The sequence below is a fragment of the Sander vitreus genome, chromosome 18 (genome assembly GCF_031162955.1).
Source record: "Sander vitreus isolate 19-12246 chromosome 18, sanVit1, whole genome shotgun sequence".
Classification (NCBI taxonomy): domain Eukaryota; kingdom Metazoa; phylum Chordata; class Actinopteri; order Perciformes; family Percidae; genus Sander; species Sander vitreus.
The window spans coordinates 10146117-10159202 of NC_135872.1; the positions used below are offsets into that span (position 1 = coordinate 10146117).

General features: G+C 38.9%; 1 protein-coding gene across 1 annotated transcript; it reads right to left on the bottom strand.

The window, feature by feature from the left end:
• Window positions 1-1675: 1675 nt before the first annotated feature.
• Window positions 1676-11429, bottom strand: nfkbie (nuclear factor of kappa light polypeptide gene enhancer in B-cells inhibitor, epsilon). The gene is made up of 6 exons (XM_078274321.1): window positions 10703-11429; window positions 6061-6163; window positions 4636-4846; window positions 3922-4010; window positions 2821-3069; window positions 1676-2425 (listed from the first exon to the last, which is right to left on the bottom strand). The coding sequence occupies exons 1-6, from the start codon at window positions 11017-11019 to the stop codon at window positions 2357-2359; spliced, it is 1038 nt and encodes a 345-aa protein (XP_078130447.1). The 5' UTR covers window positions 11020-11429; the 3' UTR covers window positions 1676-2356.
• Window positions 11430-13086: the final 1657 nt, after the last annotated feature.

The window sequence follows — 13086 nt, forward strand, 5'->3', positions numbered from 1 at the left end:
ACCAACAGAGGATGCCGGAGACTGAGAACAGCGCCCACCCGGCGGCCCTGCCCCCTTTCGGTGTGGAGGAGTAACTGCAAGGCAAGAAAGCACATTTCATTCACAAAGGTGCTGTACATTATGTATTTATAAATCGAAGAGGAAATACAGCATAGAGAGAAGAGAAATAAATAGTAGCCCATACTTTTAAATGATGACAGAAATAAGGACACTTAGTTTGCAGTAAAGCAAAGGTAAACATTCCAGAAACACTTGTCGTATAAAGAGCAACTTTATTGTGAGACCAACACGTTTCATTCAAGAAGTTTTCTCCATGCACCTTGAAAGTAGTTGAAGCTGTACCAGACACTCCCCAACAGTACATTAAGTAGTTAAAATGAGTTACACCTCAAGCAGCTGCAACATTACAATGCACACATTAAGTGTGACACATTAAATAATAAAAGAATGACATAATACACATAAGAATTCAACAGAATAAAAGTGGCCATTCTGCATTATGAGTATTATAACTTTTAAAACGTAGCTGATGCAGTACTTGTACTTGTAATAGAGTTGATTTTACACTGTAGTATTTCTACTTTTATTCAAATACGTAAAACTAGCTTATATAACTTTTTCACAACACCTTTCTGTTTTTAACAAAGCCCATGGCAACACCAGCATGACCTACAATACACTGTATAAAACACAGATAGCTTCAGGCCATAGTCTAAATAGGGAAGTACGTATGGTTTCATAACTCTCTGTCCTAGCTGTTTAGAAGCCATCATAATAAATTCTGTTCGTGCACAAGAATCAGAGGAAAGATTATTGAAAATGATTGGCTAAAGATTAAGTTAAGTGTAATTACTGTTGATAATTATTCCGGCTAATATCCCTACTTGACAGTTTCCATCTTATTATTCTAAACCTTATTAAACCTGCTTTGCTGTTGGTATGTGCTTATACTGTAAGAGATGGAGCAAAGTGGAATTTCCCGCCACTCCACAGTCATTGTATTATAGGAGACATGAGGAAGAAGCTAACCCTAACCCACTTACAGGAAAACAAAATATATACCTTACAAAGGCAGCTGACAGGAAACAAAGAACAGAACTTGGTGTTTTCATGAGAGCCTTGTCATGAAGTGAACTTATTTTTACTGTATACATTTATAATAGGATGCATTTGCTGTAAACAAAACACAGTAGTGATTTACTATATATGCATAGTTAAAATAAAAAGCAAAGAACAAAAACCTACAGATTTATACAGGTTAGCTAAAAAGGGCTCATTAAATGACCTAACCTCTCCTTTTACTAAAATGGCAATATACAAGTCATATTGCTTCTTCTGTCTCTGTTTGCAAGTCTTTTTGACAAACCTGGATTTACCAGTGTAGAGCAGATGGTGGATAATGTTAATTTGGGTGTGTACAGATATCACACATATCACTGATGCTCTTAAAACAGGTTAAAATGCCCCAAAAATTCCCTTTACCCAGAAAAGAGTACAATATGCAGTGAGTTTTTTTTCTTAATTTTATTACAAAATAAACACACTGCTTGTATTAACTAGACAGGGCAGTGCAATTACACACCAACGTACAGGAACAGTTTACTGCAAATTAAGGATAAGATGAGATAAATAGAGAAAACTGCTTCACAGCATGAAAGCAAACCTAAAAAACCAAAAAGATGAAGCTGCATTTTATTTTCTTATATATTACATTTTATTTGGGCTACACGTTTTGTAACAAATAGCAGGGATGTGATTAGTTTGTCTTTGTAGGATTGCAGGTCTCTTTGTGACACATACATACAGTTTTACATTTAATAAATGCAACATATTCAATTTTAGTTCTGCCTCTGATTGCATTCCTTCAAAAGTCGCTGTGGAAATAAAATGCAATGATAGCACTGATTAAGTTTGAGAAACTGTGAAACAAAGCAATTTGCATGTTCAATTTCTAGTCATTAAAACTAGGTTAATGTGATAAAGAGGTAGAATTTTTTATAGACATTGAACATTTTTATAGAAAGTTTGGCACTCACATTGAGGTGGCTTTTGTTGCAACCCCTCCAGAGGCATGTGAAAAGAAGTAGAATAATTTAACCAATGACTCACAAACATAGATCTTTTTCAGTGTTCGATTAAGCAAAATCACTTTTTGTCAGAGGGAAGTAAGATATGGTACGCATAGTTGTCTAGATAATGGTTAAATACAGATCAATTCAGAATGTTCTACAAATAGAGGCACTATTTACTGAAAACTTCAGTTAAATGCAGCTTTTTTGTTGTTGTTTTTTCAATCAAAAGGTTCCAGCCACAGTGAAGCTTCAGACAATTCCAAGATTGTCTGTTAAGAGTCAGCTTAAAACTTCACACTGACCACCGACCTCCCGGAGATCTGGATGTCATCAAAAGGAAATAGAGCCAGAATCTGAAAGACAAGGATCCAAAAAGTCACACTTTACTGATGCATTCTCCAATTGTTCATTGCAGTCCCTACCAGATGATAGGGAAAACAAAAACATCCGACACCCATGAAAAGACCAAAACAACGTTTTAGTCCAACAAATGTTTTAGTCCATCTTTCATGAATTCTCTACCCTGTCTGGTGCACTCAGTCCTAAGCCCATTTCCTTCTCCTGAATCCATAAATCTTTAAATTACATCTTTAGTGACAGATATATAGTTACACTTTCTAAAAAAACTCAGTAGTTTCCTGAAACAGCAGGGCACTTGATGTGAGTATTAATTAAAATACAACGGTGTATGTAGGATTGAGAATAAACTACAGTGCTCATCTTCATTGTAATGAAGAAACTAACTTACATCATCATTGCCGTCGGCCAGATCCAGCGCCGTTTCATCCTCCATGTTTCGTAGCATTGTGTCAGCGCCAGACTGGCAGAGGAGGTTGGCGATGGTGGCGTCCTGTCTCCCCACTGCGAGATGCAGTGGTGTGCAGCCGTTAAACATGGCAGCATCCACATTGGCTCCCCTGCTGAGCAGCAGCTTTACGGATATGACATCATGCAGCTCCACGGCGAGATGAAGAGCTGTTTTCCCACTGGTTCCTTCCTGCACACGGTGTTCATGGAAAATAGTTATGATCAATTCCAAAGCTACACAAATTGGACAATACCATCAAAGAAGGTCAAGATTTTTTCTGTTTGTGAGTACGCACATACATATATATCTTTAAATTTTGCAAGCTCAGAAGAAAAGGATTCAGTAAGTCACATAATAATAATAATAATAATAATAATATAATAATAACCAGATGTGAGGCACAGTGGTATGTTTGGCCTGTGATTTAAACTGAGAGGAATGTCTGGGGTAGTTTCGGGACCGACCAGCCATGTTCCCTTCCATCAATAGAAAGTTAAGAGTGGCTGGCCAGCCCAGCCTAATCATATCTCAGATCTAATTATGTCTCCATGAATCCTGCAGGAAGCCCTGAGCTCAGCCCATATCACTATCAGCATTACACAGTTGCAGCAGATTTATAGTCAAGAACACAACATAAGGCCAGCCACAGTAATCACAGTTTGAAAGGGATAAGTGTGATTATAAATACTGGCGCATTGCTGGATCATATGATGCAGGGAAAGCCTACCAAGAGACTAGTTACACAAACTGTAATGTTTTCTCATCATCTTCTTTACTCTTTTTCTTCAAAACGTATCGAGAGAGAAAATGTATGATATGTAGCTTAAATCTTATGAGTGGCAAGCCAGAGTCAGTCACGCTTATTTAAAAGGGTAATTTTACACTGAATTACTAGTACGTAGAAACAAAAATCTTCTATCTATATCTATTCTGTGAGATGACAGATTCAGTGTGGATTGACCCTTTAAGTAGAACCTTGTTATTAAAAACTATAATAATCCATATGATGCGTTAAAGTAAGGAGCCATTTCACAGACTAACCTGTATATTTAGGTCTGCTCCCTTTTTCACCAGAAGCTTCATAATCTGATATTGCCTGTTCAGTGCAGCCAAGTGAAGACAGGCCAGACCTGCAAGTACACACCTTGTTTGAAATGTGGAACATTGGGTTCATACTGAGGTCAAAAGAGATTGAAATATTAAATTTAAAAAAGTAAGTTTTTCCAAATAATTAAATCATACTGAGACCGTTAAGTCATACTGTAGATCAACTACAAGTTGTTTTGCAAACCAGCCACATCTGTGCTACCCTTGCAACAGTTATAATTTCTAAACAAAGCTGTGAGACCAGTATATTTTTTATATATATATATATATATATATATATATATATATATATAAAAATACCCCATTTAATTTGTCCCAAACTGTTGAAGCTAGACAGTTTACAAAAGTGAATTTGGCAGATGCGTTTCAAAATTGATTACTTTAATGCTATATTGGTTGAGTACATGGCAACCAAGTTAATTATTTCTATATTACAAGTCTTGGCCTAAACCCAACAAAAGGCCATGTTACATTTGGACACACTAAAAAATCTGAGTTGCATAATGTGGGAAGTTCAAATTCAGCTACCCACGGACCAATAACCACACAGATGATACACATAGCTCAGTCACATAGAAATGGCCTGAAATAACAGCAATACATTGTTGGCTGATAAGGCCCTGCAGCAATTAGTCTCTTTTTCCTCACCTCTCCAGTTCTGGGTCTCGAGGACCGGTGCCAGCTTGCTTGGGGAAACCTCTCTGGTCATCTCAGTGGCGCACTCTATCTGCCCATGCTGGCAGGCCACATGGAGTGCGGTGTTCCCCTCCTGGTCCTGTAGCCCCAGACTGGAACCTTTCTCCACCAGGCCCTTTACCACATCTATCAGGTTCAGGTAGGTGGCCAAGTGCAAAGGGCTCTGAGGATCACCAAAGATGATCATGTGCAATGTGTTCAAAACTGCATGTCTCTGGTTAAATGAAATACCATTTAGTCATCATAACCAATGCATGCCAAATTTTGTTTTTTTTACCAATTAGTCCATTACTTGATTGAGTGATTAATTGGCAAAATCTTTAATAATCTAAAACTACTTTATCAAGCAAGATATTTACTATCTTCTCACGGTATATGCAAGGATTTGCCGTTTTCTTCTGATTTATAGCATTGTAACGTTAATATTTATGGATTGTGAACCATTTGAAGATGTTTTTCACCATTTTCTGACATTTAAATCAAAAGAAGATAAATACATTTTTGTAGCCATTGTCCTTTAACCCTGCCACTTCATTCACTGCATTTCCCAGAGTGCTTTTGAACAACCCAGAGAGAACAGGCCTGTACCTGTTGTCATTCAACTGTTGTTATAGGTATGAATAAAGACACTAACAGATAACTATTCCAGCTGACAAAGTGAGAGTTGCACCTTCTGTCCAAAAATAAACAAAGTGATTGTGGTCGCACTGCAGTCTGATCCAATGATGCTACTGTAGGTGTAGAATTTGAGGTATATATGATGTCTTGATTTTTCATAATCATTTATTGTAAGAAAGACTGAATTGCATCTGTATGCAAATGTCTGAAAGGGGATTTTCTTTTAAAAACCTGAAGGGGTAAAGAAGAATTCTTCTTGGCAATATTTTCTAATGTGAGGTCTTAGAATGACTACTGAGAAGAAATTAGGCAACCAAAATGGCTCAGGCTGAGTCACTGCATGAAGTGCTGAGTCTTAACTTCAGAGGTTTCCTTTTGACAGTTCTGTCATTTTGTCTTCATTTTGGTTTCTACACTAGCAAGACTTTTGGTCTGACATCTTGAAGGACTGGAACAACTCCTCCACCCACATCCAGACAAGGATACACTCCACAGCTCCCTGTGGTTCCATTTCTACAGGAGGTAGAGGAGGGGAGTTTCCATTCAAAGTCCCTTATGAGCTAACACTGGAACCACCCACAGTGAGAGAGGACGGCTGCAAATAAAGAGGAACAACAGCTCTCTGGAAGTACTGAGATATAAATAATGCCACTGTTTCCACAATCAAGATACTGACTATGAGGAAGTCACTTTGGATAAAAAAATTCCAGTAGAAGCTGCAGTATGCTTGTGTAGTGGAAAAAGCCATGTTGCACTTACCTGGTATAAATTGTTTTGGATGTCCAGGACTTCTTTTGGGAATAGCTGTATCAACTGTTGGGAAATAAATGTGTCTTCATGGATGATTGCTAAGTGCAGGATTCTACAGAAAGAGCAAAGAAAAATAAACATCTTTATCCATCATGCTTGCAAAAACATGCAATCTTACTTACGCTTATTTTACATTGAGCAATAGACCCACAAAAGCAGTAGTAGAGTACTAGTGAAAAAAAGTTGTTTCAAATGTTGCCTCACAATTTCTCTTAGTATTCATCACAAGAGACTACCTTGAAAAGTTAGACCTAGTGGGCTTTAGTGGTTGGGGTATTGAGCAATACAAGAGTTTTTAGTGAACACATAGCATAGCGAGCTGTTAAAGGGTCATGTTAAAAAACCCTTTTAGGCGCCCGGATTGCTCAGTTGGTAGAGCGGGCGCCCATATACAGAGGTTTACTCTTCGATGCAGTGGGCCCGGGTTCGACTCCAACCTGCGGCCCTTTGCTGCATGCCTCTCTCTCCTCTTTCATGTCTTCAGCTGTCATGTTGTCAGCATAAAGGCCTACAAATGCCCCCCCCCCCCCAAAAAAAAATTAAAAATAAAAGAAAACTCTTAGGTTGTTGCATCCTTGTAGGCTTTAGTTGACAAAACAAAACACACTAACCTCAAAACCTGAGTGGGAAGTTGTAGCAAACATATGTGTGCAAAAAGCAGGAAATGGCACAGAGCATTAGTGCTTAATTTAGACTGAACTAGAACAACACATAACAGATTCAAATCAAAGTTTAGCTTCAAGTTGCTTGTGAAATGTCAGGCTGAAAGCTGAAACTGTTTTTTTGTCACAAAGCAGCATTAGGATGTTATTTTTGAAAGCATATAGTGTACTGTAAAAATGTATGTTACTGCAGTTACTGTGCTCTCTGTCATTTAACTATTCAGAGATAGACAGTGTGGAATCAAATGTTGCCACCAATAGACAAACCGTTTTATTTTATATCTATGGTTTCCACAATGTCACTGTACAGATATTTCATTCAGTAAAATATTACACTAGACGTTTGAACGGTTTACTTTAGTGTTTATTGTGATAATGTTGTTTGTTAACATTTAAGTCTGCATTCTAGAAAAACTTAAATGCAACTATATAAATCACTTAATCATCAGCAAATTAATAACAAATGTATTGTCTAACTGATTTAACACATACCTCTCTGCAATTATGGTGCAATGGGCGATATATTACTTGTGCCTTTTAACTGGTTGATCAATAAATCCTACTTTAATATCTTGCATAATGTTTTGTTTGCATTGTTTTACACCCAGAGACAATTATTTGTTGCTGTTTTTAAATGAATATAAAAAATTTTAAAAAAAAATACAATAATATAAGACTGCATATATCCTCGTTTAAATTTGTAAGGTTAATTTATTTATACAAGTGGAATTAAGTCAACTACTGTTAAATCAATCAAAATGTGTTCGAAAAGATTTTATTGGGACACAAAACACATTGGTTGGAATCAAAGGGTAAGTCAAAATATGAAACAATCATAATATGTTGTTTAATCTTAAAATACTATCAAGATTTAGACGATTCTACAATTTTCTGGCAATTATAGCGAGTATACCACAACAACATCACCAATTCTTTGTTACTGGTTAAGAAACCTCGCTCTGACATAATGAAATATTTTCTAAAAGAGCTACTGGTTATATAGTGTACAGTAGCTATGTGTTAATAAATACGTAAAATAACGTAAAAACCAAGCGGCAATCTCCGGTGTTGAAAAAATAAATTGACGCAGAAGAGAAAAAATGATGCTCGAAAAATGATGCTCGAAAAATGGGTCAATCCCCACTGACCCCCATGTTAAAATGCCCAAGTTGACAGCAGAAATAAACCTGTTTATAGCCTGGTACAAAAAACTGTTTTGGTCTCTATAGCTAAGTTACCCCTTCATGACAACTGTACGGGGCGTGAATTATTTTATACCGCACCTATTTAAATTATATTAAGGCTTGAGGTTTTGCATAATTAAGGTTGTGCTGCTTTGAGTGACAGGTGGCTGCCATCACAGGAAGCAAGCATAGACTGTAGGGTTCATTCGGCCCGCCTCAGCTCCGTGATGATGACGGCTGGAGCCATCGGAAGCCGCCCACTTCAAGATTCGTTTTGGCTCTTCAGAAACCTATGGGTGACGTCATGGAGACTACCTTCCTATTTTATATGGTCTATGGTAAAAACGCAAAAAGCCAATGTTTGGTTTGTTAGTTCTGGGCTACTGTAGTAACGAGGTGGTGCAACATGGCGGACTCTGTATAAGAGGACTGTTGTGTGTGTGTGTGTGTGTGTGTGTGTGTATGTATATATATATATATATATATATATAACATCTTGCGCATGACGGATCGTGCAGGCAGCACAGATCGGGTACCGACAAGGACCTGCTCCCTATGTAGCTATAAAGTGCTCATTCTACGAAAACATAGTGATTATTAGTTTCATTCAGGTGATTATAAACTAATGAAAACATAGTTGTGAATATTATATTCCATTGCTGCCAATAGATCCCCCTAAATCCTACACACTGCTCCTTTAAAGTCTTTGAGTTATTGACCGTTTTTCAGACAAAACAAGCAATTTGAATTTGACTTTGGCCTCTGGGAAAATGTGATGAGCATTTTTCACTATAGACCAAACAGTTAATCAATTAAACAAGAAAAATATTCATCCTTAGTTGCATCTCTAAATATAACTGAACCAATGTGCGTAGTACTACTACTACATAGAAACTACTTTTTTCAAAACACACAAAACAAATACATGTAGGCTATAGGTGATTTTATACAAATTTTAAACCGTATATATTTTAAACCATAAAAAAAGCTGAACTGAAGGAAAGCCTAATTAAAATATCTGTGTTAAATGGAAAGTAATCCATCACTAAATTATACCAACACTGGTATAAGTATACTGATGTTTCTCATGAGAATGTATCACAATATGTAGCTGAATCAGTTTAATGTCATCACTGACTGATTTAATAGTCTGCGGACTAATAATGTGTCTGCCCTACCAACTATTCAACCCTGTGAGCAAACCTCTCATAGTGTGAAAAGAACTTCCTGGTTTGAGTAGGACTTGAATGAACACGATTTTTTTTTAAACCACGGGGGAAAAAGTCATGTTTGCATGATTCTCTCAGTCTAAGGAGCACAGTATGGTGTGTTTCAGGTGTTTTTCCCCTCCCAGGTATCTATAGTTAGGGTGTGAGAATGAAACCATGTGGCCCTAACAACCAGCAAGCGGAAATGAAAAGAGGTCAGAGACACAACAACACTTCTACAATGCTGGGACTACATCAATCGCTGGATTAGACTAGAGGCTGCAGGAGTCATTAGTAGGCCTACTTTCACGTCAAAACAGACTGATGACTTTGCATCACAAGATGAGTGGGTCACAAAAGAAACATGGCCTGATAAGGCTGTGTGTGGAGGTTTGCATTGTGTGCAAAAAGCAGCAGTTTCATTTACTCAAACCGAGAAAGAACAGCAGCAAACAGCCAGTGTAGTGACATGTAACCAAGTGACATTTATAGATGTCAACTGTGATAAAAGAAAAAGAAAAGAAAAGACAGCAGCTGCCGAATTGTGGGATCCACCTATAAAAACATGCACACACTGTCCTATCCTGATCAACAAGTTTCTTGGATCAAAAGCCGACTGTCCACACTGCTGCTTCACACATGTTCTTTGTCTGTGGTGCATGGGGAAGTCCAGGCTTATCCGTTTCACTTCTGTTTTCTCACTGAAACGCCTCACAAGAGTCCGTCCACATTCATGACAAGGATAAAGTTCACTATGAAATTCCCCTCAAACCAGTATCACAGGAAGAACTGTGTCTCAAATTCAATGTAATTTACAGACTTCATTAACTTCCATTTATGGGTGTTTTAAGTAATCTCCAGTGGGAAAAAAAGAATGTATGAGCTGCTTGCACCACTAGTAGAGCTGAAACAACAGAATTTAATTTAGGGCAATTTTTCAAGCAACAATGTGTGGATCTGCTGTTCTGTTTTATATAGGCCTAATTGTAAACCGAATATCTTTCAGTTTTGGACTGTTGGTCAGACAAAACAAGACATTTAAAGTTGTCCTCTTGGACTTTGGAAACTAGTGGCCATTTCACTATTTTCTGACATTTTATTGATAAAACTGATTAATCAATGATTAAAATAATGATTAGGCCTAGTTGCAGCCCTAACCACTAGAGCTACTGATGTTTAAAGAAAGCAACAGACAGTGGCAATTAATTACAACATAGGCTAATTATGCTCATACAGAAGGGGGTGGAACATTTGAAAATTATTTTTTGAGAGCTGATAAAAAAGATTAAAGAGTAAATTGCCTCTCTTTTCAACTTTGTTATTTCTGGGATACTGCAGACTGTTTAATGAAAGTTTTAGCAGACATTATTGGAGAAAAGTTTGTCAAAAACTCTGAGAGAAACATAGTTATTGCAAGGCACCATGATTAAACTTCATCCCGCAGTATGCAACAGGGGGGCCATTAAGCAAAGAGCAAGGTAAGCTCAGAAAATATTTGCTTTTACATGAGAAACTGGGAAAATAAACACAAACATACGTGTCTCCATCTTCAGTTATGGTTGTGAGCAAGTTCTCCTGCTCAGAGAGTTCAGAGCTCTGTGCTTGCTCCTCCTGGGCACTGGAAAGCGTGCAGCCCCCAACTATCTCTGACAAACTCTCCACCGTGATGGACGAGGAGCCATAGGCTGAGTCCAGGCGCTCCTCCCCAGTGGAAATCTTGTCCCTTGGCCCGCTGAAGTCGGCGCTCGGCTCCCGGGGCTCCTCTGACTTCAGTATGGAACGATACGAGTCAATGCCCGAATCTGTGCGGTTATCCTCCAGCAAGTCATCTTTCCTACAGTCGTCGCTCGCCATGATGGTGGTGGCCTCGCTGGGTTTCCCCCTCCCTCCTTCCTCTAGGATTTAAAGGCTACTAGCGGGTGTTGTCGCCGCTCGGTGATGTGACCGGACTCCGAGGATACTGACACCTAAGAAAACCACCGCACCTTTGTGAAACCAGAGGAATGAGCCGCTTCGTTTCATGCCCCTAACCGATAATGCATTGCCTTACAGCAACAGGCCTCCACTTTTGATCAATTATTGTTTTTTTTAAAGTTTCAAACTGTTGTACGTTCATTCCAAACGTGAACAGGGTTAGAAACAAGCGAAAAGAGGCGAAACGGCCGCCCGTCGTCTAGCTAGATATCCGGTAACAATATGAGCTCCAGGCGGACAGCATATGAGCAATGAAAGGCGATAAGCTGACATGTGAAAGGCGAAGCTGTTTTTGTCACGCGGGGGAATCCCCAATGCGCGTGAGCAAACACACACACACACACACACACACACACACACACACACACACACACACACACACACACACACACACACTTGAACTGGAAAAGGTGTCAAGGTCCAACAATAAGCGGAAGTAGTAGTAGAGTTGCAATTTTCAAAATAAAACTATTTAAAAATACCACGATCTATTAAGTTACTAGCTCTGTGTTTAAAGGGGTGATAGCATGATTATATAGGGTATTTTACACTGTTCCTTAAGGTCTCCTAATAGGGGATGTAACATTGGTTGGGCTGAAAATTGCCCGAATGCTATTTTATTAGGTCCTTAACTACCCTGTGAATATTTGGAACAAGAGCTTTTCTTCCAAATATGGTATGCTCATGAATATTTAGATGACAAGCGCACTGATTGGTTTGAGCGAACCTCATAGAAACACATTGGAGACGAGACAACAGGTCTCATATTTCAGACACTTCAAAGGGAGACATTGTTTGTCGGGCTATTTCGTCATTAAATTCACTTCTGAGACTTTTTTTAAGCGAGAAATCAACTATATAAAGCTCACATATGGGCCGTTTTACGAAAATTGATGGCTAATTGCAAATTTAGTAAGACGTGTCAGACTTTAGGAGCTCCACACAGTCTGACGAGAAAGCGGCAACCTCCATACCCAGTTAAAGTCACCGTTTCTCGGTTACTGGACGATTGTTGCTACACTTTCGGCATAACGTTCGTATATATTTACAGTTTGAATTTCGTCACGCCACTTATGTAACATCTACCCCAAGGTCTTATAAAGCTAACAATGGTGTCTGATTTGAATTTAATGAATTTTTGTGAACATTAGGGGTTTCGTTAGCTGCGACTGTCCCTCCAATCCTATGTTTACAGATCGCGGCTAGTTAGCTTCACTTTCGGCATAATTAAAGTATATTTACAGTTTGAATTTTGATCACGCCACTTATATAACATCTACCCCAAGGTCTTATAAAGCTAACTATGGTGTCCGATTTCAATTTAATGCATTTTTGTGAACATTAAGGATTTCATTAGCTGCTACTGTCCCTTCAATCCTATGAATTGCGGCTAGCTGCAGGCCCTGGAGCTCCATCAGGGCCTCTGCATTTTGTAGTCCAGTAACCCAGAACCGGTGACTTTGTGCGGGTATGGAGCGCCGCGGGCTTCCCTTCGTGACGGAGATCCAGCTAGCTCACAGCGAGCCGGAGTCTATGAAGTAGGACACGCCGGGCAGCGAGGCAGCACCGGCCGCTGTCACGTAGCCTGCTGAGCTCCTGCTGAACTGCGACACACAGTCGGACAAAATTTGCAATTAGCCATCAATTTTCGTAAAACGGCCCATATTTAGACCTCTACATAGTTGATTTCTCGCATAAAAAAGTCTCAGAAGTGAATTTAGTAATTCAATAGCGGACCTCTGGAGATCTGCCTGACCTAGCTAGATTCAGAAGACTAAGCTGACCTCAGGTTAGTGGTGTAGCCTATGCAAATGTTGGGGCGTGACAAAGACTAGGAGTTGGGATGCTTACGTCAGCTTCCAGCTTTGTTGAGATTCACCCGTTTTCAGCGGCAGTTTCAAAATGTGAGATTTGCAAAGGATAGGGGTATCAATGGGATTTTGAGCT

Coding starts and splice junctions, on each gene's coding strand:
- nfkbie (XM_078274321.1), bottom strand. CDS start 11,019: ATGGCGAGCGACGACTGTAGGAAAGATGACTTGCTGGAGGATAACCGC. Junction 4,011..4,635: donor CGAGACCCAGAACTGGAGAG/GTGAGGAAAAAG, acceptor GTGTACTTGCAG/GTCTGGCCTGTCTTCACTTG. Junction 2,426..2,820: donor TGGCCGACGGCAATGATGAT/GTAAGTTAGTTT, acceptor CTTGTCTTTCAG/ATTCTGGCTCTATTTCCTTT.